The sequence below is a fragment of the Asterias rubens genome, chromosome 1 (assembly GCF_902459465.1).
Source record: "Asterias rubens chromosome 1, eAstRub1.3, whole genome shotgun sequence".
NCBI lineage: Eukaryota > Metazoa > Echinodermata > Asteroidea > Forcipulatida > Asteriidae > Asterias > Asterias rubens.
Genome location: NC_047062.1, coordinates 32,706,585 through 32,731,987, shown reverse-complemented (window position 1 = coordinate 32,731,987; position 25,403 = coordinate 32,706,585). Strand labels below are relative to the sequence as shown.

Genomic DNA, 25,403 nt, shown 5'->3' with positions numbered 1-25,403 from the left:
GAATAATAAACCACAAGGGAAACTGACTGGGTAAATTTTAAATGATATGGGGTTGTACAAAGGAAACATTGGTTGGTTCAAGTGCCACTCTAGTAAAATTTTCTTTGTTCAACCCCAAATCCTTATATATCTACAAATCAATCTTGTAATACACATACACTGTACAAATCCATACAATTGAATTAGGAATACTGGCAAATAAGGGTTGGTTTTAGAGGTTTTTGTTTAGTGCAGAAAGCAAGATTTCATGAATGAGAGATGGAGAGATGGATGATCTAGCAAGAGCAATGGTTAGCTACAATGATCAGCACACATGCAACATACAGAAATGACAGACCACATGCAAAGGGGATCAATTTAGCAATGTTAGTATGCCTTGTCAGTGTTATTTCAGGTGGAAATGAAAATGAAAATCTTAAATAGGAACTTTGAAATCAAGTGTTCTGTTATTTGCCCCCACCATTCAACAAAGTGTTAAAATTAAAAGATTTTGTTTTCTATGAATAACCAATCTAAAAGCTTCGATTGTTCTGTGTTTTTTTTCTCAACTCAATGAACAATGTGACAATTCATATAGAAGAAGTTTGATAGCATTTTTAATTGGAGTTAAAATGTAGAAAATGACAATGTTTGGACTCCTTTAACATAAAAGGCCATGATACTGTTTGTCAGAAATGCCACAGGTCATTGGGAAACAAATAGATGACAATGTCGACCAACCAATTGGGGTACACTTCTACCCCAATTGCATCCTCTTGTCCCAGATGTGGATATAAATGGTATCTCTGTAGTCAGTAAACCCATATTAGATGACAACGCTGAACTAAACCAGCCCAACTGGGTTTACTTCTATCCACCTGGAAAACTCTTCTCCCAAATAGGATATAAATGGTACTCAATCCAGAAACCCCTAGACAAAAATACCAGCCAACTATACTAATTTGGGTAGACTTCTACCCCCATTTAAGAAACAAAGCTGACTTGGTGTTTCATCCAAACAGCCTAACCCTCCAAAGAAGGGCGGCATGCTTCAACACACAGCATGGTATTGATACAGCGCACAAACGGGTAGTCTTAATTCAAGACACTCCAGCTGTGTAGTCAAGAGCACACGCAGTCACGAAAACCTAACCGCTATTTACATTGCTATCGCTCCTTTGAACCACTTACTGTCAGAGGGCGCTATCATTCCTGTAACTCGTTTGATAGTGGTTAGTGGGGTGATAGCGGTTACAGAAATGATAGTGCCCTCCCGTTTTTTCTGCAACTAGTGGAGTGTCTTGAAAGCAAGACTAACAAACAGGTATCAATGGATACTCAAGACAGCTCTCTAATTTTAGCTGTTTTCTGAACTTGTCCCAATTTTGCAGAGCCTGTAAGTACATGGTAGACATTCTCAGCTTAGCACAATTTTTTTCATAACCACTGCTTACCAGAAAACTTTCTCAGTTCTTGTAAGCAGCAAGTGACAACACAATGAAAGTTCACTGTGATTGAACTTCCAATGCATTTGATAAAACTAAGTGTTATTCTCACTCCCACGACATAGGCACTTGGAAGCTTTCAATATCCTCAGCAAACCACTAAAAAACTAACACACAAAACCATATACACCATGCAAACACCCAAACCATGCACACACAACAAAAACACCCAAACCAAAACACTTTTTGAACAAGTTGCCGTTAATTCCTTTAATTCACACCCAAGTTTATGAAACAGCATGGGAAGCGATAGGGGCTCTGGCTAATGTTTTTAACAATTTGTAAAACTTCACTAAAAATTTCTAGAAGAAATATTAAAAAACCCCATAAATTTCAATTTGTTTTTAAAATGTGGATACTTCGATAACACAGGAAACATTTGAAATACTCAAATCAAGACATGACTTTTACTACAACCTTAGTGCAAGAGGTAAAATCTCCTGGCCATTTGCGGGCGCTGTAGGCCATTTTGGTAAAATCCACTTATGGCTACGATCTCTAACATATCAAAAGGGTTAAGGCAACTCCAGAATGCTCAAATGTAAAGAAAATACCAGCACTAACGAAAGCCCTGAAGAAGTCATGCAAGCAGAGAACTACATCAAACATAGATAGTGCACGTCTAAACACATAACTACAAGTGCTTACATAAAGATTTATTTGCTACTCAAAACATACAGTTTGTGTCAATCAAGTGGACTGCAAACTAAAGATACCATAGGCTACTCTAGGTTGAGAAAGTTGCTGACTCTTTGTGAACAAGCACTTGAAAAACTAATCGCTTGTTTAAAAAACAGCACACAAATTTGTGCAAGTCTTTTTAAAAATGTTATGACTATATTTGTAAAAACGGATTAGGATTCTAAGGCAGAAATTATGTTCCTTCAAAATTTCAATTGGGATTCTGTAATTTTTTCAATACATTTTTAGACCTGCAAGTATTTATCTTTAACTTGTCTCGACTACTGAAATACTGTAAAAAATGTATTTAGATTTTTAACAAGAAATTTAGCCGTATATTCCATGGAGTACCTCAGCTCACAAGTTTGCTTAACGAACAGAAAAACTTGCTTAGCTGGAAAAGGTTACCGGCCAGAATGCCATATTAAATTGAAATGGTTACAACTTATAACCAAAACAACAATAATTCTCAACATTAATAAAACTGTTCAGCTTAAAAACATGTATCTGTTTCCCAAATTTTTGTGGGAACTTATCACAAAGAACGCATTTGGCTTGTGATTTGTAAACGCTAAGCAAGGTTTGTCTGAGCTTAGCATGTTTGTCTGCTCAGGCGCTTCATGACATGGTGACCTGGTGTGCCATCCGCTTGCACAAACATTGCAAATGTTTGGAACCAATCTCTGGTTGAACATATTTCTGACGTGAACATATTTCTGAGGTGTTCACTTGTAGATATTAAATTTAAAAGTGGACGAACATAACATGGCAGAAAGTATAAAAAACCGTAATACCACTTTGCTGTTGGGTGAATCTCTTTGTGTAATAAGTAGGAACTACGTGTAGAAAATGGTATGAATGGAGGCTGCCATATTGTCAGTTTGGTGCTTACATAATTGTTTCCACTAAGCAACATTGTTTGCATAAACATTTGCTCTGTGTTTGTGCAAATGGAACGCAGCCAAGATTTTAACACTGAAATATGACATGTGTAAGTACGTGTATGCCTATCTTTATGTCAAATTTTGCACAAAATCTTCACCCCACAGTTGTTAAAACAGATCTAATATTACCACCAGAAGTCTTCTTTTCCCTCTAATTTTTGTCTTAACCATACAGCTAATATGTGCAATACTGTTTTCCTTTATCATTTTAATCATTCCCTTACTGTTTTAATTCCAGATTCTTTACCATGTGTCCAATTTCAATTTGTATTTACAATTTAAACATGTCCAAAACTTGTTAAAAATTCAAATAAAAAAAGGTTCTAAAAACTTTGGTGTGTAAAAATGTACAAAATGGGAGAGTGACTGTACAGTGTGTAGATGTGGATAAGAAATGAGATGACATATAACAAGTAGAAGAAATGTGCGATCTAAACCTTTGATTAAAAAATATTACATCAAACCTTTGCAATTTTCAAAGAGTAGTGTCTGGTGTATTTAAAAACAATGTTTGGGGCGACAAAAATACCTGAAGTGAGATTTGAGCCACCAAACTCCGGTTTAAGGGGCGGCAAAAAAAAAAACCAAACCGAAATTTTCAAGGGAAGGTACACTGTATTTCAATAACAAGCAATGAAATATTTTGTAGCTTTCGTTGTAACTTTTCTTTCTAGACCTTATGTACCTTCCCTTTACTGTCAACATAAAATCAAACTAACTAAATTGTCTCAAATGAACTAAAATAGTACCCTATGTAAAAAGATGGTGCTTTGAATAAACAGACTGGATTGAAAACAAGCATTAGAAACACAAGATGGGGACATTTATATGGGAGACCTATGAAGTATTAAATTTGGAATACAACTGGGCCTTACTGAAGGTTCACAATACAGTACATTATCATAATTTCTCTGAGCCCGTTGTCTGCCTTCTGGTGTTTGTAGCGGGTTTGGGAGGGGGAGGAGGGGTTGTGTCACCTTTTTGTCACTGTCTTTACCTCATGCTCCAGCTTGCAGGGGATTGGCGAGGAAGATTCATGTTGTCCATTTACAACTTCTTTATGGATATATATGTTTGAATGATTTGGCATAATGAAGCCATGCTTGCTGAAAATGCTTGATTTGTCAGGTGTAAAGATGGATTGAAACTTGGATGAAGTTGAGAATTTTAGAACATACTCAACTTCTCTAAGACATGTGTTTTTTTGTCCACATGATTTTTTATTTATTAGTACGATGTATGAAATCTGACCCCAGATCAAGTTATTGATACCCTGCATAGCTAGCACAATAACAATGTTGTATAACGGAGGTATCAGATGATCGTTTCACGCTAAATTGTAACCTTGCCCTCTTGCTAGTATGGTCGGTTCGAGGTCTACCACCTGCAGTGTGAGCTTAATTTTTATTTTATAATAGAGTATGATGTTTAACTACAGACAAAACAAGACAGGACATTGAGTTGAGGGTAACGCCAAGGGGCAACTTGCTAGGGGCGATGATCTTTCTTTTTTGGGGGGAGGAGGGGGTCTGATGATTGCATTGATCCAAGCAGAACAGACATGCCTCCACAGACAGACAACACAGCATGCACGAAGACGGCACAATGATACATACTCCATGCTCATGCATGGCCTCACCAAAAAAGCATGGAACTTATTTTAACTTGGGAAACCACTTAACATGTTTTCTACCACCTACTTTATCACTCCGAGGGCTGTCTGCATCGACTGAGCGTGGAGAGTCTTGCTCCTCCGAAAATGAGAAATCTCTGGCTAAGTTGGGCGTGGAGCCGTACAACTTCATGTCGTCGAGGATCTCCCGGGAGCGACTCTTGATGCGTGAGAGCATGGCGGAGCGTCTCGGCCTCCCCGAGGGCGGTAGACCGTCTCGTGGAGAGCCTCGTGGTGAATCGCGCAAAGAGTCTTCATCACAGCTTGTGTTGTTGTCTAGAAAAACAAAACGAAGTAAAATATTAATGATGAACAAATCTTGATTCTGGAATCTGATTTCAAGACAAGGTACAGCACTGATTTGTCAGTGAGTAAGCTTTCTCATTCCAGTCAAAATACCATTCATGTGGTCTGGGCCCAATTTCATAAACCTTTTAAGTACAAAAACTTGCTTGCTTTGCAGAAACATGTAACTAGCCGACTTTCTATGAAGTTAACAAGTCAAACATCACTGAAGTTAAGATTGTTGCAACTGGTACCCGTACTCCACTCATTTTTCGCTTGGCAAAGAAATTTGCTAAGCAGTACTTTCTGCAAAACAACTTTATGAACTCGGGCCATGTTGGCCAGTTCTTAGATTTTCAATTAACATTGCAGAAAGGAATTGTTGACAAATGAACCAGTGAATAATGTGGTGGACTAATCAAACAATGCAACCATAGCCCATGATCCAATTTTATAGAGCCACTGAAGCACAACAAGTAGCTAAGCACATCAAAATTATGCTAAGCAGAAAACAGTTACCAGCCAAAATACTGATACACCTGTAGACTATGTGACTGGTATACTATTCATTTATGCTTAGCGTAAAATTTTTGCTTAAGCAGCTTAATGAAATTGGGCCCTGAGTAGGACAATCAAACACCAAAAGTTGTTCTTGATTAACTTTTGGGAATGTTTCCTCACTACTACTGCTCTCAAAAATGTTTTCAGACATCAAAATCATAAATAGCCAACAGGTTGACCTAACCAGCAGAATTTAAGCACCACTGGGTTTGTCAACAAATGCTGTACCTTGTCTTGATTCAAGCAAGTAAACATACCAGAAGCACCAGTTTTGTTAGCATTGCTGTACACACATGATATGTAAATAGAGACTGCCTGTATTCTTTTTTAATAAACATACAAAATTAAGAAATGCAAAATCATATTTTTGGCTGATGACGTCATCACCCAACTCAAAAGTTGTAAGCATGCCATTTAAAAAAAAATTGTTTGTGACCTCACAGCAAAAAAAATATGCTTCTGACAGGCACCCCCGAACAAAGATATTGACAAAATTGGGAGACCACCAACATAGGGCTAGATAGCTCAGTTGGTAGAGCGCCGGCACGTTAAACCGGAGGTCGTTGGTTCAAATCCCGCTCTAGTCAATTTTCTTTGTTCAATCCAAAATCATTTAAAAAAAATGTTCCCAGTCAGTTTCCCCTGTGGTTTATTATTTGATATCTGATATAAAAAAGTCGCATCCCCTTAAGGTGATCCCCTGTCTGCCGCTTCCCAGGTTGTATCGTTACCCGGGTGTGATCCCTGGCTACACGGCAGTTTGCGGTTTAATGGCTTCTGACAGGCACCCCCGAACAAAGTTATTGACAAAATTGGGAGACCACCAACATAGGGCTAGATAGCTCAGTTGATAGAGCGCCGGCACGTTAAACCGGAGGTCGTTGGTTCAAATCCCGCTCTAGTCAATTTTCTTTGTTCAATCCAAAATCATTTAAAAAAAATGTTCCCAGTCAGTTTCCCCTGTGGTTTATTATTTGATATATATATATATATATATATAAAATAAATTAGTTTTTAGAATGAATTTGCACTCGCAGCAAGCAAGGCATGCATTTATGCAATGAAAACAAAATACCTTGTTCCAAGAGTTAAAACAATTTTCTATTGTAAATTTTTCCTAAAACTTAAAAATAAGTCACAAAGTTTGAAAATATAAAATTCTGTGTGTTTTGTTTCTAAAACAACAAACAGAATGTATGAATGTATTAAAGGTAATTACGAATGCAAGACATTTTTAAATGCAACGGTATTTTTTATAAATTCACTTCGTCCATGCTACATCCACAGCTTAGACAAATCAGTCCTTGTAAAATTACAAGTTACAAAATAAATTTGGCAGACATTTGAATCGGCAGATCAAGGCCAATGAAGTTGTCTACTGAAAACCATTTCAGAAGTCATGGTACCAGACAAAAGTTTTAACATCAAATGTAGACTTGTGGACAAGTCGTTAATGGTTTGTCATGGTGATAGTCGAGTCGTTGTGGTGGTGTAATCATGCACATCATGAAAGCAGTAATCTCACGAGAATATCAGCAGTGTCGCACAGAGATTCGGAACGCTATCACCTCGACAGACATTTAACGACTTGTCCACAAGCCTAAATCAAATGCAGTGTAATCTTTTTGCAGGCATGTTAAAAACCACAATAGCCTCTGCCTGTAGTCTGAATTTAAAAATGGTGGACAGAGAAACTGCATGAACACTTGGGGCCTTTCTCAAACTTGGGCTTGAACTGGCCTTTGGAGCAGTGTGCATTTTGCATGCGGTTGTTCAAACATTAACAGACGTCAAGAGAGCCTGTCGTCAATCTCATACTCTTTTTAACTTAGGATTAACCTTAGGACTTAGGACGAGTCCCAGCCTTGCTCTGTAACATGTAAACTTTAAGATTAAGTTAGGACTAGTTATTTGTCCTAACACTCCTGATAGGATTAATCGTAGCTTTCATGACATCGGCTGCTGGAGCCGTAGCCCAAGCCGAGGTTTGAGAAAGGCCCTGGGTCTCCAGATAAACACAAGCATTCCAATGCAGCCATGGGATTAAACTGAAGGATTAGTTATGCATCTCAAACCTTCAAAATCAAAGAAAGGAAAAACAAGAGTTGTTATTCAACCGGGCCTTGCTGAGATCAAACTAAATAAATGAATTATTCATGAGAAGACCACTAGAGATTAAACCACTGGCAAACTTTATCCAAGACGAATACACAAAACTTCTCCTGAAGTAGGTACAGTTGTTTGTCAAACACACAGATGACCGAAAAACAACAGTTAAAAATATTTGCTTGATTTAATCTGAAACTTTGAAGGCTGGCTGGCACGAACGTCGCATTGAACACCCAGCTGGTTGGATATGTGCGCTTTACAAGTCTTTAGTATTATTGTTATTATTAAAAAGAAAAATTATTTTCAAAAAGATTTAACTTGAGCTTTGAGTGAAAAATGCTTAGAGGAGCATTGGGAGCATTCCATTCTAAATGAGGTGTTTGAGCTAGCCAACAAATTTGCTTGTTTGGGAAAATAAAACTTCAAAGGGACAATCCAGATGAAGAAGAAGAAATTAACATCAGTACAGAAAGAGAAATGAAAGGTCGACAACACAAAAATGCAACAAAAACCTGCATGATTTGAAAGTTTTTCTTTTAGCGGTGGAATAAAACACTTTATAATGTGCATACCGTCCCCTGTTTGGGGTGGATCTCCACTAGGCTGATGGGCGAACACTGGGGAGAGTTGAGGGGCAAATTTAGGGGAATGGACTTTAGGGGAGGTGCTGGTGGGCGAGATGGGGGGTAGTTCTCCTTCTTCAGATTCTGTAAATACGGGGGATTAAACAGATTAAATAGGGGATAAAAGAGATTAGTAATTACGCTAGGGATTCAAAGGAGAATAGCATCTATGTAACCTATAGGTTAGTTTCAAGTTGTTCAGTTTGCATTATGAATTTCACATTACAAATCTTTTTCATACAGGACTATCTACTTACCATAGTCTAATTATTAAGGGGAAAATGAAAGCATTTCATTAAAGTGAATACATCAAGGAAAAGTGTACATGTTTTTCTAATCTCCTTCTTACACTACATGATTTTATAAATGTTTCTTTCAATTGTTTGCGAAGCTGCATGTCTAGTTTACCTGTATACCATTGTGCCATTCTTACATAAAAATGCAATAGCTTGACCCATACCACTTGACGTCAAAACTAAATTAACCAGTCACATGTGACTGAGCGAAGTCATTTACCAGACATTATTTAAAACAAACTCGCAAATGGCTTGTTGAAGATTTACATGTATAGTTAGTAACATCAAAACACCCTATCCAAAACCCCTCAGCAAAAACCAAACTCCATTGAAAACTGAACCCTAGCAAAAACCAACACCATGCCACAAACCATCTAACCAGGATTTATATTCAAGAAATACAAAATGCAACATTAGCAAGAATCAAAACCGAACCCAAAAGATTGAGAATTTATATTATTATTGCAGACAATTATAACCAATGACAAAAACCATGCCCCAAAACCAAGCTAGAAACACCAGGGCAAACCCCTTCTCTTAATAATAACCGTATTTATAACGCGCCTTTTGCCAAAGGATACAAAGCGCCAGGTATTATTACTGCAAGGAGTGGGGGCGATTTTTGAGATAATATAAGACCTAATCCTTAAGCACAATGTAATGGTTTACAAGGTGCTGTGGCGCAATATGCTGCCAATTAAAGATCAATGTACTTGGTTCTTGGATATGCATTACACAAAACATGGTCCCATCTAATGTAAAGCACATTGAGACGGCTTTTGCGAAATGAGCTATTTCTAAGAGTTTGTTATTACGAAGAAGCATTGATCGCTAAAGTGTCTTATCAAGAAAACACATGTCAAGATCAGGAACTGTCAAACCCAGTGCTCACTCAGCGAGTTTCCATTTAATATCACTACTGTAGCACACAAAAGGTATGCATTATGCTAACCTTCATGTTCTTGCTGTATGAAAGTGAATGTCGTAACAATGCAAATTATCCATGGTGAACTAGCAAGCTGGCTGCCTAAACGCTTGCGATTAATCTCTGAAAAGATTTAAGCTTCAGAATTTGTTTGCACTCAGTAAAAGCCTTCCATTTGCTTTCCGTAAAGCAGCGCTATGAAGTTGGCCCCTGAAATTAGTGCACTGTACCACTCGGCCACATGCAGTGCCTTTAATTATAGCTAAGAACCAAGCCCCTCGGATGATCCAGGACCATGCCAAGGAACAGGAGGGGTTTTATAACTGAAATACAAAACCATTATCAAGAGGCCATATAAGGAACCATGCAGAATAAAGATCCAAGTATTTCAGACCTGTAATTATAGTATGACTTAAAGAAAATCAAGTCAATCCCAGATGTTTTTCAGCATTGAATAAAAACTACATTGAAATTGAGCAAGATGAAAATTTATATTTATTGTTTATTTATTTTAGTTATTTATTTTTTTGGGGAAAGAAAATGCAAGTCATGGTCTCCTACTTGTCAGGAAACTTTTAGATTGCAATTTTATTTTGCGATCTTTTATAACTTTGATAAGCTTGGGTACTAGACCCTTATCATAGAGCAACCATTTTGCTTTTCTCCCATTCAATGCAATGTGACCATACTGAGGCTGGAAGGGTTAAACAGTCTGGTACCTTTCTGATATGATGAGAATTGCTATTAATTACTAATGATACCACAAGGGGAAATGACCAAAATGACTTCATTATGTTTTAAGTCAATGTTCTACCAAATTGCAATTGTTTTTAAAGGGTTGAATTGTAAGAAGCTCTGCTGCAAATGAAGGTGAATTAGTATATAATTTGACAAAAAACCTGGATGACATGGGAGAGTGAATATTAAAGCAAAAAACAGCACAATATTATTTGCCACACACCCTAGTTAGTGAACCATTACCACCATGCAATGCTATATGCATGTCATAACACCATGCCGATGAGCATTATGGGAAGGGACCATTGCATTAGGGGATCAAATGTGCCACCCAATAAAGCCCGGTTCATACTTCACAAATCAAATGCGAAACAAATTTTTACCACACATTTCTGTTTTCGCCGGGAATGTTTCGCAGGGGTAAACGGGTACCTGGGAGGGCAGAGATGGTTCTTGTGATTGATTTAGCCAAGTAGCACATATTTGTTGCACATGCTGTATACTCCCCAGGGAGCTGAGATGGTTTAAGGATAGATTTAAGGCCTAGTGACGGAATGTTGGAAGTGCTTTGAGTACCCTTCAGGTGTGAAAAGTGCTATATAAAAACTGGTTATAATTATTATCTCGACTCTTACGAACTATTTGTTGCGAAGTTGTAACGCCAAAATTTGAATCACATTTTGAGGAAAGAATGAACCAGACTTAAAACAAATGGAATAGTTTCTTGGGCTGCTACTGTACCGGAGGATAAAAGGCGATGACCGTAGGCCATGGGAGAAAAGCCGACTGGTTGATCGTAGTCATACATACTTCGTCGACGGACTGTTACAAGGGAAAGGGTTAGGGGGGTGGGTTTGGTTGTTTACAGAGGGCAAGGTGAGAAGGAGCCACGTTAACAATAAATACTTAAATAATACAAATACATTTGTGTGGACAGTACACAATAAAAACAGCTTTTTCAAACGACAGATCTCACTAATATTGAGGTTTGAACAGGATTTAATACAAATTTTGTTGGGATGAGAACACTCCATCAAACTGAAGACATTTAATAATCAAAAGAACAAGCTGTTTTTAACATTTTGTTGTGTTACAAAATAATACAGTACACATTTTCTGATGGTGGATCCACAGTTTGAGTGAGAAACTGACAACCAGCTTTCAATGATTGAAGGAAATAAAGTCTGTACTGTCTTTCATGCACAAATGTTCAAAGCTGACCCACGGGTCAAGACTCACCCTTTTTCGGTGTATACCTAGGCTCTACTGATGATATACTGTGACTACGATTAGTCTTTGTTCTCCTCAAGTCTTCAACTGACATACTGTAAACACCTGAAACAGAGAGCAAGTTGTAAAGGCGGTTTAATCATTTATTGTTTGAATTACATTCTGGGGTGTCTGGCTTAGCGGTCTAGGGCAGTGGACTTAAAAAATGTAAATTTTGTTGAGGTTTCCACAAAGAAATGATACAATTTGCACCACTGGACTGAAGAGAGAGAGAGAGAGGGGGGATCGAATCCTGGCACAAAAAGTAGCTTAGCATAGCAAAAGCATGCTTACCAGAATGAGGATACCAGCCAAACTACCATGCCACATGTGCAATTCATGACTGGTATCCTGTTCATTTCAGCTTCCAAGGAAATTGTTAAGCAATATTTTCTGCTTTAAAAGGAGCTCTATGAAATTTGGCCCAGGTGTGATCAAGCGCTACACAAAAACTGTGCGCCAGCTGTTTTCTTTTGTTTTTCGCTTGAAACAGATGCATGAAATGCACTGCATAGGCCTACTCAGTGCTTTTCCAAGTCCTTCGAACGACCTACAGTGTAATTGTTTCTATAAGTAACTCTTTTCAGAAACAGTTTGGAAGTGCTATTTACCTTTGCCAGGCAGGTTAGAGTCTTCATGTGCCTCCAGTACATGTGAAGGCATTGACTTCCTGTAATGACTTGGTAAGCCAGCGTTGTCTCTCCTCCTGTGCTGTATGTAGTAGTTATCATCACTACCACGCCTTTCATCTACAAAGCAATCAATTATCAACACGTTAAAGGCAGTGGACACTATTGGCAATTGTCAAAGACTAGCCTTCACAGTTGGTGTATCTCAACATACGCGTAAAATAACAAACCTGTGAAAATTTGAGCTCAATTGGTCATCGAAGTTGCGAGATACAAATGAAAGAAAAATAACCCTTGTCACACGAAATTGTGTGCGTTTAGATGGTTGATTTCGAGACCTCAAGTTCTAAATCTGAGGTCTCAAAATCAAATTCGTGAAAAATTACTTCTTTCTCAAAAACTATGGCACTTCAGCGGGACCCGTTTCTCACAATGTTCTATACTATCAACCTCTCCCCATTACTCGTCACCAAGAAAGGTTTTATGCTAACAATTATTTTGAGTAATTACCAATAGTGTCCACTGCCTTTAAAATGAAAAGTACCTTAATGGTTTGTAGAAGAATTCATTTGTTATATTTTTTAGTTTTATTTAAGTTCTATATAAGTAAACCTGGAAGACATTTTCATGTTTGTTGACCCCCAAAAATAGTTCAAAATTTGACGAATTGATTGACTATTAATATTGGTTAGCTCTTATAAGGCTAGATCTTCTAACTTTCTCAACTCCCTAGGGAACATACAACAACTAGCTGCGTAATTAACATCAAGGGGTTCTTTCAACACAATACTGTTGTATCACACCTCATACAAATTTTAAGAGAAGCATTTCTGGTTAAGTGTAGTGCTCAAGGACCCAAGTGTTATCCCAGGAATTGAACCTGCACTCCAATGATTTCAGCCCTCAGAACTACTCGATTATAACTACTCACACTGTATGAGAATGCTCTGCCATGATATTCCACATTTAGATGGATTGATAGATAATTGATTGATGATTGATTGATTAACTGATTGATTGATTGATTATGCAGTGTACCTTTTCCTGCCTGTTCCACTCCAATGAGCCAATCATTGATTGATTGATTGATCGATAATTGATTATATATTCTACCCTTTCCTGCCCCTTTGAGTCAATCCAATGAGTCAATCATTGATTGATTGACGGATCGAAAATTGATTATGGATTCTACATTGTCCTGCTCCTGATCATCCAATGAGTCAATCATTGATTGATTGATTGATTAACTGATCGGTGATTAATAATAGGTTCTACCTTTTCCTATTCCTGATCCATCCAATGAGTCAATCATTGATTGATTGATTGATTAACTGATCGGTGATTAATAATAGGTTCTACCTTTTCCTGCTCCTGATCCATCCAATGAGTCGATTCCGGACCCGGCTGATGACGTCTCCCCAAGACTATCCTTCTCTGGTCCACTCAGGCCGTCTGTTGTTGTTTCAGGAGTCATCTCCTGAGGCTTCTTGCGTCGGTCTCGATCAGAAGACCGCCCTCGCTGGACATACGCAAAACAATCAAAAATTTAATTTAGTTCTGGTTTGAAGTTTGAAATTCATTTAGCACCGTAGTAAAGTCTTTTTTGATTTGTGGTGTCTCTAAGTTTTATTATTATTATTTTTTTAAATAAAAAAACAAACTTTAAACTTACCCGATAAATCTTCTTCATGAAATTAAGATTCAGCCCTTTGGATCTAATATTAAAATAACACAAAATTTGTTACTTGTTTTCATTTATTAAAAACATTTCATCAAAAACGCCATATATGCAATGGTGTACCCTCGATGAAATATTTAAATCAATTCAAATAAAACAGACACCGTTGTATATGGGTAAAACCAAAATGAATATTCCTTATCCTGATGCAAATTTAACATCTGTTTAATCCAAATTACATTCCACATTATGAAAATGTGGCGGAATGTTCTTAAAATGAATGGGTGCGTTTTTTGTGGTTGTAACCAATAACTGTTTCGGTTGAACTTGCCATTGGTTGTTCACTGGCCATTGACCGGACCGACACAGTTATTAGTTACAGCCATGAAAGCGCACCCCTGAGCTTGTCAAGGAACTGCTTGTATACAAAAATCTAAGAACGAAAAACCCCAACGACTGAACAAAAACCAAAAACTAACGACTAGACCAAAATAGTGCAAATAAAGTACTAAGAAACAATTGAGCCAACCTGATCCAGATAATTGGGATAGCACAAACTTGGGAGTAAAGTAAGAATATGTAGGATTTGAGCCTAAAGGTTACTCTAAATATCGAAGGCTGACTTACCTTTTTGGCGGTGAGTAGTTCTTATACTGATCCATGATCTTTTCTTCTAGTTTCTCTTTCTGCCGCCTGAGACCATGCAGTTGCTCTCTGTTAGTAAATAAAATTATATTGAGTAAGATTTTCATCATTTCTACATTTCTGCAAGTGTTGTGGCATGACATGGCCTTGTGCAACGTTAGATGGGTAAGTCATCATGGTGTAGGTTTCATAGCCTTGTCATGACACTTGTGTTCTTGAGCAATATACTTCACCAAATTGCTTCTCTTCACCTAGTAGTAAATGGGTAACGATGGGTCTTGTGATTGATTTAGCCTTGTGCGCTACATATACTCCCCATGGAGCTACATCTAAGATGGTTTAAGGAATGAAATAAATGGCCCAGTGACCGGGTAATAATGTTCATGCGCTATGAGGGTCAAAATTGGCTGGTACTGGCCTGTATAAATAACAATAATAGTGGCTTCTTATATAGCGCTCCTATCCGTCAACAGTGACGCTCAAAAAGTATTTTCCTGTTAGGTATTGTGGAGCTTGAAGTATGAGACCTACTCCTTTAACATAGCACCATGTAATGGTCTACAAGGTGCTGTGGCACAATATGCAGCCAACCAGACCAGGAACACCTACTACTTAACATAGCACCATGTAATGGTCTACAAGGTGCTGTGGCACAATATGCAGCCAACCAGACCAGGAACACCTACTGAACCCCTTCTCTTTTCGATAAGTGCACTGACTTCTTTAACGTGCGATACACAACGCACAGGACCAACCGCTTTACATCCCAATCGAAGGACGAAGCAATAATGGTTAAATGTCTTGCTAAGGACACAAGTGTAACGACTGGGACTCGAACCCACACTCTCCTGAACAAAAACATAAAAACATCAGAGCTTGAGTCTGTTGTTCTTATTCACTCGGCCACGACACGCCACGTATAAGATATTGAAATGGCCACTACCGGACCAATACTCACTCTAGCTGATGTTGCTCTTCATGATGATATTCTTTAGTCTCGAGAGCATCCACCAACATCTCAGAGTTCTGGGCAAGGAGTTGACTCAACTGCTCCATCAGCTTCTGGTTCTCCTCCTCTAGCTTTCCATTTATCTGGTTCAACATCTTCAAGACAAAAATAAGAAGAGAATCGGTCAGGATGGCTAAAGAGAAAGTAGAAGTGACAGGGAGTCAGAGGTTTTTTTCTGGATAAACTTTATGGAATTGTACATACTGTATGGCTGGTTCTACATCTACTAGTATACAAATATTGACTGCTTTTACTCGTGCTATGGTTAAAACTATGACTCCCGAGGTGATCCCCGGAGCGTTCTATTTTCCCCGAGGCGAAGCCGAGGGAAAATAGAACGCTCCGGGGATCACCAAGGGAGTCATAGTTTTTAACCATTGCACGAGTAAAAGCAGTCAATATTTGTTTTATAACACCCCAAACATTTCTAAATACTGTACTATTATTATTAAGTTACAGACCTGAATGCTACAATCCACGGACGACGCGAATACAGATTGCAAACACTTTTACTTACTGTGTTGCATGTAGTGTCGTGCAATCCGAAATGGTTACAGACTATTAATTTATCATCCTCGTACACGCAACGGACGTCTGGGTACTGCACGCCGTGTGCTAGTCTGTCGGACTATCGCACGGCGCCGTGTGCTAGTCTTCGGACTAGCGCATGGCAAACCGACGCACTATCACACGGCCGTCGTCTAGCGAAACTAAGACATGTCATGTGACGCGCTCTAAACCAATGAGCAGGCAGAATACTTGCAAGGGGTGTTATAATTCTAACTGACGCTACTCGAGCTGACTCAACTCGCCATGTTGTGACTGAAGTTTTTCCAAAGTTTTTTTTTTCCCTGACATTTTTACCTGAAAATAGCGGTGCAAAAAATCATCAAGGTTAGCAATGTCTGGTGATGACGATACAGAAATGAGTGGTCTCTTAAGGGTTAGAACACATACCTCACAGCGGTGCTGCATCTTGGCACTCTCCATCTCAGCTGATGTACATTGATCTTTCATCTCATTCAAGTAACCCTGTAGAGAGGTGTAGTCTAACTGTAGGTTCCTGAGTAACAAACACATTCCAGAAATGTTAGGTTTTGCATCGGGATAAAGAATATAATTTGGTTTGTACCCTTAACAAATGTGTATTAAGCACTGTATACTCTGCATTTTCCCAAGTTCTTTTGTGAAATAAAATGCACAGGCAAATCACTCCGGTGGGATTCGAACCAGCGACCTTTGCATCGCTAGAGCAGATGTCTTGTTACTAGACCATCAAGCTAGCCTGGTAGCTAGAGGCAGTTCCAATCCCAATGCACAGGAAACCACTCCGGTGGGATTCGAACCAGCAACCTTTGCATTGCTAGAGCAGATGTCTTGTTACTAGACCACCAAGCTAGCCTGGTAGCTAGAGGCAGTTCCAATCCCAATGCACAGTCAAACCACTCCGGTGGGATTCGAACCAGCAACCTTTGCATTGCTATCTAGAGCAGATGTCTTGTTACTAGACCATCAAGCTAGCCTGGTAGCTAGAGGCAGTTCCAATCCCAATGCACAGGCAAACCACTCCGGTGGGATTCGAACCAGCAACCTTTGCATTGCTAGAGCAGATGTCTTGTTACTAGACCACCAAGCTAGCCTGGTAGCTAGAGGCAGTTCCAATCCCAATACACAGTCAAACCACTCCGGTGGGATTCGAACCAACGACCTTTGCATTGCTAGACCAGATGTTTTGTCACTAGACCATCAAGCTAGCCTGATAGCTAGAGGCAGTTCCAATCCCAATACACAGTCAAACCACTCCGGTGGGATTCGAACCAACGACCTTTGCATTGCTATCTAGAGCAGATGTCTTGTTACTAGACCACCAAGCTAGCCTGATAGCTTGAGGCAGTTCGAATCCCAATCATTCCGTAGAAATAACATGACTGAGGCTGCCATGATTTCAAAAAGGGCCATACACAATCCTACATCTACTTCAAATCAGCCACCTTTTGAGGATTTGTCAAGCACCATATCTATTTCTGTTTTCAGACATTTGACTCACCTATGTTGGGATTTCAGTTTCTTCAGTTCCTCATCACCCTCTTTGTACTCCTGATTGAGTCTAACATGAGCATGAGACAAGGTGTTGTACTCCAGCTGTAGCGACCCCATGGAGAGATTATCCGTCCGCATCCTCTTAATTTTCTTCTCCTCCTCCCGCATGGACGTCTGCATCTTGTCAAACTCCTTTGACTTCATGTCCGCGTCCTGACAGCGATTCCTTAAGTCCTTCATCTCGCCCTTCATCCCACGGTGAAGGGACTTCAGTGACTTATGCTCCGACGTCAAGGCCTCGTACTCACTAGATAATGTATCGTGGAGCTGCACCAGAGTCTCGTGGTCGCCGAGCAGAGCCTCATAGTTACTGAGGAGCTCTCCCAGACGGTCTTTAACTTTGTCATAGTCAGCTTCCTGGGAGGTGAGTTTACTCTGCATGACGGTGTACTGCGACTGCAGGGAGGCGTTGTGTGACTGCAGCGTGCTGTTCTCGACCTGAAGCTTAGCTTGTTGAGACTGCATGAAGATGTGTTTCTCATGGATTGACTCTACTTTGGCCTGTAGAGCTTTGTTCTCAGAGCGTAGAGTCTCTACCTGGTTCTGGAGACTCTGTAGCTGGGACTTGAGACTGTTGTTTTCGGCAAGGAGGGTGGCATTCTAATAACAAAAGAACCAATATTGTTTTCTGAATGAACATAGAATGATTCAGGGATGAGAATTACCAAATGTGAAAATTCCTAAAAAAAAATGGCTTACAGGCCTGGGGTCCCCCTTATTCTAGACCTACATGTACAACCTCCTAGATGCTACACTTCAGGAGATTTGCAGACTCTGTAAATTACAAGAAAAAAAAGCTACATGTTTGAACATATTGTAGGCAATTTGTATCAAACTTTTGTGACTGCTTTACTTCTTTCAAGAAAGTTTGAATGCTCAAGAATTTGAGAAAATTCTCAAAACAGGAAAAATCCCTAAGAAATCACATGATAGATGATTCATTACACAAAAAAGATTTCATCACCAGAAATGTGTTAAATAAGTTTTACAAACAATAATAACTTGTACAAATATTTAGCAATTCCATGAGTAAGAGCTTTTCCACATACCGTTCTCTCTAACTCTACAAGGTGGTCCTTCATTTGCATAATTTGCTTGGAATGCAGACGATCACTGTCCGTTCTCCTGAAGAAAAAAAAATGAAAAAATAATCTGTTATTTTTGGTGTTAGATTTGATGTGACTTCACCCTTCAGCTAAAAGTAAACTATACACATTTGATGTAGTTTTGTATGCAAGGCCCAAACTGAAAACCATTGGCAACTGTTTGGGCATTCCCTGAGAAAGGAAATGTATTAAACAAATAAATAGTGTGTCGTGGCCAAGTGGTCTAACAAACTAGATCTAAGTTCAAATCCTGATCTTGAGCAAGATGTCCAGGCTATATACTACCATGTGAGCTGAGAAAAATTACAGGATTGTTGTTGGCGCAAGGGCACTAATGCAAAGCACATTGACACATTATCATAAAATGTGCTACATGTATATAAGAGCTAGTTATTATGATTAAATCTCTTACTTGACTTTGGAGTCCCCGGGGCTAGACATGGTTTTTTCTTCGTCATGGCGTTGTTGAAGAACCTCATAGACTCTCTTGGTTCCCTTCAACTCCTCGGTAAGCTGCTGGTTCTGACTCACAGAGTCTTTCAATCTGACACAAAAAGGCAGAACAAAACTTTCATCATTCCTGCACAAAACAAGAGCCATGGAACACCAGGCAACTTACAGCCCCAAAACTTCAACGAAAAAACAAATTCACGCTGTATTTTTTTTGGCATGATTTTCTTTTGGATTATCTTGGGTATGTATTCATTTAAATGTTGTGGTGCCCTGCGGCAAGATCAGGCACTTCTTTGGAAGAGTTAAATGGCATTATACATGATGACAACTGAAACATCTGCTTTGATATCAATGAGATGTAATATTCTAAACATCCGTTTGTTGAGAATTTAGGCCAAAATAAAGTGTTATTTGAAAGCTTCTATTCTCAAACCTATTTGACGGGCAAAGAAACCCAGTTTTGAGTAAGGAAGAGGGGGTTTGATTGCAGTCAACTTGAGTTGCTTTGGGTAAGGACAGGATTAAAGACCAGCATTATGGATTAGCATTAGACAAGTCTCATTTACCTAGTTTCCAGAGCTGTAATCCTCTCTTCTTTGATCTGCATGTTCTTCTGCACTGCATCCTCCATCTTGTTCTGAAGCAGTTTGTATCGTCTGCAAACAGATCAATTATCAAACAAAAGGACATCTTTAAAATAAATAACTAAAGCTTGTAAGGAACAATGGACGGACAAAATATTTCTATAGCAATTCATTAATGAATTCAGCTAGTATTAAATCAAAGAGGACAATATCAATCAAAATAATTCAAATACATGATTGAAAACAAAAACTTAAACAAAAACCAAATACCCTAAATGTCGAATGAATAAACAGAAAAGAAATATTTTACCATAGCTCTTGAGAAACATTTATACATGACCCAAGGAATAAACGGAGCTGCAAACGGGTGCATGTAGTAATCAGGGAGATTTTAAAAAATACATTCAACATAACAGGGACAAAAGTTGTTCATCGGAACAATTATTATTATTTTTTTTTCTTTCATGGAACTTTTTCGGCAGATTTAGGGATATAACTTATTTGGCAGCTTTGAATTAAGGAACAAAATGTACATCATATACACTTCCATTAATTTCTCATCGCGTTCTCTTGGAATGAAACTAGGAGAGAACATTGCTTGTTACTTACGTCTCATCCTCAAGCACCTCTTGATGAAGGAGTTTGTTCTTGTCCAGTCCAATCTTATCCAGCTCAGTCGCCAGTTTCTCAAGGTCGTTAGTCAGCTGTTGACCTTTGATCTTCTCATTCACCAACTCCTACGATGGAAATGGTAAAGAAGCCGTTTAAATACTTACATGAAGGAAAGTTTAGGCTTTTTGGTCTGTAGTGAAGACCTCTTTAAGAAGTGAGCCATGTTAATGAGAAAGCCTGTTTCATGCACAACTTGTGTTGTGTAACACACGTAAAAGAACCCAGTGCACTTTGTAAAGAAAAAAATTCGTCCCGGTGTTCCTGGTTTGATTGGCTACATATTGCACCACAGCACCTTGTAAACCATTCATGGTGCTATGTAAAAGGAGTAAGTCTCATACTTAAAACGTAGTCCCACATACCTTGCAGGAAAGTACTGTCTGATGAAGCTCCTTGAGCCTCACTGAGTGACGGATATGAGCGCAAGAAGCCGCTATCAATGATGATATGCTACACATGTAGGTATAATAACTCACCTCTCTTAATGTTGCAAGGGTCTTCTTGTCTATCGTAGCATGTTTCAGGTACTCCTTGTTGTCCTTCTCTAACTCCTTCAGTCTCTCGCTAGCTTCCTTGTTCTTGTTGATGGCCTTCTGTAGCTGCCGATTCTCTTGATCCAGTCCCTGAGCACGAGCATTAGCTTCATCAACCAACCTCTCCCTGGACTCCAGTGACTGCCGCAGTCTCTTATTCTCTTTGCTCAGCTGGCTCCGCTCCTTCTCCAACCCTGACTTCTCAGTAGTTGAGACCTTCTGCTCCGTCTCCAGCTCCTCGACTCGCTTGGCAATAAGGCTCGCCGCATCAAGATTCTTCTTGAGCTGCTCTATTTCATTCTCCAACTCCTGGTTTTCCTTTTCCAGCTTTTCTGTTTTACTTTTGACTTGTTGGACACTGTTTTCAAGTCTCCTTTTTTCAGTCTCGAGTCGGAGGTTGTCCACCTCTAGGTGGGTAGCCTTGTCCTGGGTTGGTTTGAGGGCATCCAGGGATTTCTGCAGGAGCCTGTTTCTCCTGTCCAGCTCTTCCTTCTCCCCTTCAAGTTCAGTTACTCTTGACGTGGCATTCCGCATAGTGTCCAGAGAGCGTTTCATCTTTTGAGTTTCAGCATTCATCTTGACATTTTCAGTCTCAACTTGCTCAAGTTTCTGGCAATTTATTCTCAATGTTTCCACAGACCTCTCAAGCTTTTGCTTCTCAATTTGAAGAGCTGAATTGGCCTTCTCCACCTCATCGTACTTCTCACACATTAACGTCAAGGTCTGAATGTTCCGGTTCATCTTATCCTTTTCAGAGTCCAGCTCTGTGTTCTGTTTCTCAAGAGTCTCCACTCTGATCAAGTTCTCTTTCAGTTTCTCCTGACACCGATCAAGCTGTTTGTTCTCATACTCCAGTTTGGATATCTGTATCTGAGATTCCTGCATCTCCTCAACTAGCTTCTTGTTCTCCTTCTCGACGTCTTTGACCCTCTGATCGATATCCTTCTTGTTCCTCTCTCTAAGCTTCTCCACTGTCTCCTCCAACTGACCCTTCTCCATCGACCACTCTTTGCTCTGCCTCTCAGCGTTCTCCCGCACCGTGTTGATGGTCTCATCAAGTTGCTGCTTCTCTCGTTTCAACTTGTTGATCTCCTGCTCCAGTTCCAGGGAGTTCTGGATGTCCGTGTTGCTGGCCTGTTGGAGCATCTCCACTTTGCGGCTGAGTCTGTTATTTTCCTTCTCGATCTCCAAGATACGGGTGTTGCTCTGCAGCATGGCTGCATCCTTCATTGTCTCAATCTCCTGAAGAAGGCGCTGGTTCTCTCGTTCCAGTCTCAGGATGCGGGAGGAAGCAGACTCATTGCACTCAGCTGACAAAGAGTTTCCAACTATAAGACAAAGAAAAAAAACTTGTTTGAAATAGATTTAAAGAACCAACTGCAGGCATTTTCTCCTATGAGAAAATATTAAATTTCTACTGGAGCATTTCAAGGGCACCGAGGCATTGACCAAGGAACATGGAGGCAAACACCTTCGTTGCCTCCATGAAGCATCAGGCATGAAGCTTGGTAAACTTGTAAAGATCCATGCCTATAAGATATTGATTACACAAAAGTGACTCACGTGGCGATAGGCTTGATTTAGCCTTTTCCAACTCCACTCCTAGAGACGCTGATTCATCCAGGCTCTGCTTGTGGTCCAGCTGAAGCTTTGAGACTTCAGCCACCAACTCCTGGATCTTTTTACGGTCAAAGTCTTTCTCCTCCTCCATGGCCTCTAGCTGAGCTCGGAGACGAAGGCAGTCACCTTCGGCCTCGCGACCCTTCTCTACTTTGTGGTGAGCGGCTTCTAGCTGGTCTTCAAGGAGGCCTCTTGTCTCGTGGAGAAGCTGGTTGTCCTCTCGTAACTCCTGGGGGGGGGGGGGGGTTTAGGAAAATTAATCAATAGTAACTAAATCAGATTTTCAAATGTTAAGCCATTAACCATGTTATTTTATAACAACAAAGTCCTGGGCCCAATGTCATTGATCTGTTAACTGTTTGTAAACAAAAGCAGACAAACCTGGGTATAAATTTCACAGTTCTGCTCACTGTAAGCAAATTATCGAATTAGCAGATAGTCTGAGGGTTACACATTGTTAACGCATTAGAGACTATTCATTTCTGTATAGTCATCACCATAAGCATACTGATCGAAACGTCGAGTTAATCCAACGGTTCTTTTCAGAACCACCCAAACTCATTGAGAGATTGTTATTACATGTACATGGTGTTACCGCAAACTTTTCTATATCTATACATCACCATAAGCACAGAAATTACAAATATTGTTGAGCTTTTGACACAAATTGTCTGAAAAAAAAAAAAAAATTGAAACAGAAAGTTTATTTTGTTTTAGAAACAAAGATATACTATGTTAACATGGAAAACATTGGAAAACGTCAATATGGGTCATGACCTTTACATTTGACATTATTGTTGGACTGGAAGTAGCTCAGATCTCGCAGATGTCTTGAAATTTTTGGGTCTCTGAAGGGTTAAATTGAGCTTAAACCTTGAATCTATTTTTCCATCAAAAACTGCAAACTAAACTAATACAAAGGTACAGGGTGTTGTTTCCTCGAAAACACTATCACAATTTCTCAAAAAGATACACTTTTTTATTTTGAATTTTCCATTGCTGAATTTGATCAAGGAAAAGGGTTGGATTATGAAAGGATTTCCTGTGGCGTTTAAGCGGCAGTCATTGAACGGAGTTTGTTATTCTATACTTTATTGATGTTAACTTCCTCATTCATGAGTCGCACATGAGATGGTGTTATGTTTCAGTCTATGAATGATTAGTACAGTGTCATTGACTTAAAGGTACTTTGTATCATTAGACTGCAGGACTTGCAATCACAAGGTTTTGGGTTTGAAATCCTACCAATAAAACCACTGATTTCACAAAGACTACAATAAGTATTGTCGTCTACATGTAGTTATAATAATTTGGGGGGCTAACCGTCCTTACTCTAGAGCTGAATTGCGAAGAACGCGGCTACAACGTGTTCGAGAAGCAGGCATGCAAGGGCGCATTCAGCTGCCAGCCACATCAACCCATTATGACCACGGAGCACAGCCAAGATCGAAAGTGTTTGATTTTTTTTTGCTGAATCACAAGTTCTTGATTTGTGCAATTCATAATCATAGACATTAAACCAATGTTTGCATCTAGAGAGATTGGCTGTTCAAAACTTGGTGTTTATATCTCCTTGTGGGAGTTTACCGAGTTTCTTTGGTGGGAAGATCATTAAGAGAGAGAGAGAGACAGACAGACAGACAGACAGACAGACACACACTGTACATCTGTAGCCAACTACATGTACCAGGCTAATTAACACTAGGAAATTCCTGGGGAACTACAAGTACAACCCTACCTACACCCCAGGTACATTTCAAACATGATACTTTTTGCTTTAGAGTAAACTGAACACTCAGTATGCTTTGTTTAGAGAGCGTCTCAAAAGACGGGCACATTCCGGGTGCAAAGGGACATTCCTTTAGGCATAATGTACACCAGCAATCAAATGGACCACCAGAGTGTTCTGATGGATAAATGTAACATTTGGCCTCCAACTGTTAAAAAATGTGTCACAAATCAAAGAGGGAAAAATAATTTGGCTTTATTTGGTGGTTCTCTGGCAAACAGATGGAAAACATTTTTGCTGTATTTGTGGTTCTTTACCTCTACTCTCCTCTTGAGGTACTCCAGCTCATTCAGTTTCTCTCTGTATCTGGCAATCTCTTTCTCATACTTTTCCACCTTGGATGCTTTCTCTTTCCACACGTCCAACTCGTCTCGATATGACCTCGCTGATCTGGCATCTTGGGATAACTCAAGGTTCTGTGGTTTTGAACAAACAACATTAGGAAAACCAGTTATATTTAAATTTATAACTGTCTTAATTCTCTTAACAGGACCTATGAAAGGACCTCATGAACATAATCAGCCATTGATTTCACCAATCTCTTCCTAACTTAGGATTAATCTTAAGATCATAGATGTTAGGATGCATTGAACCTAGATATCCAACACTACTCAATAAAGATTTACACATAGAGTTACCGCAAACCTCACCCGATTATAAATTATATTAACTGTCAATAAGAAACTGCTGGAAAAGTCCTTGCCGTAAAAAAGTCTTGACAACTTCCCTTTAAATGTTATAATACATTCATAACACAATCATGGTCTTGCATAAAGCAAAACTTAATGCAACTTTGAAAAGTTTAAATGGGTTGAACCATTGAGAGTAGTGGTCAATGAATGCAGAGTTCTATCATAGACTGACTTGTAATAAATTATGGATCAAAATTTAATGGTCTGTGTACATGTAAGTGGATATATGCAAGCATGGAAGGAGTTCGGTGTCAAGGTATACATAATTCATGCAAGTCTCGCGCCAAGCCCCATTGATCACACAGT

General features: G+C 39.3%; 1 protein-coding gene across 5 annotated transcripts in view; it reads right to left on the bottom strand.

Moving 5' to 3' along the window:
* Positions 1-25,403, bottom strand: part of LOC117293746 (girdin-like) — an 83,594-nt gene that overhangs the window by 4,076 nt on the left and 54,115 nt on the right. For 2 of the 5 annotated variants that reach the window (XM_033776177.1, XM_033776185.1), the window contains 18 exons: positions 24,663-24,821; positions 22,560-22,845; positions 20,940-22,324; positions 20,401-20,528; positions 19,774-19,863; positions 19,167-19,298; positions 18,698-18,773; positions 17,596-18,248; positions 16,506-16,611; positions 15,498-15,643; positions 14,522-14,608; positions 13,889-13,931; positions 13,576-13,735; positions 12,199-12,336; positions 11,558-11,653; positions 11,060-11,140; positions 8,309-8,443; positions 4,810-5,057 (listed from right to left, as the gene is read on the bottom strand). In XM_033776177.1, coding sequence (XP_033632068.1) covers positions 4,810-5,057; positions 8,309-8,443; positions 11,060-11,140; positions 11,558-11,653; positions 12,199-12,336; positions 13,576-13,735; positions 13,889-13,931; positions 14,522-14,608; positions 15,498-15,643; positions 16,506-16,611; positions 17,596-18,248; positions 18,698-18,773; positions 19,167-19,298; positions 19,774-19,863; positions 20,401-20,528; positions 20,940-22,324; positions 22,560-22,845; positions 24,663-24,821 — 4,149 coding nt within the window. The remainder of the gene's footprint in view (positions 1-4,809; positions 5,058-8,308; positions 8,444-11,059; positions 11,141-11,557; positions 11,654-12,198; positions 12,337-13,575; positions 13,736-13,888; positions 13,932-14,521; positions 14,609-15,497; positions 15,644-16,505; positions 16,612-17,595; positions 18,249-18,697; positions 18,774-19,166; positions 19,299-19,773; positions 19,864-20,400; positions 20,529-20,939; positions 22,325-22,559; positions 22,846-24,662; positions 24,822-25,403) is intronic. The other 3 variants (XM_033776201.1, XM_033776193.1, XM_033776209.1) reach the window with 3 other exon arrangements.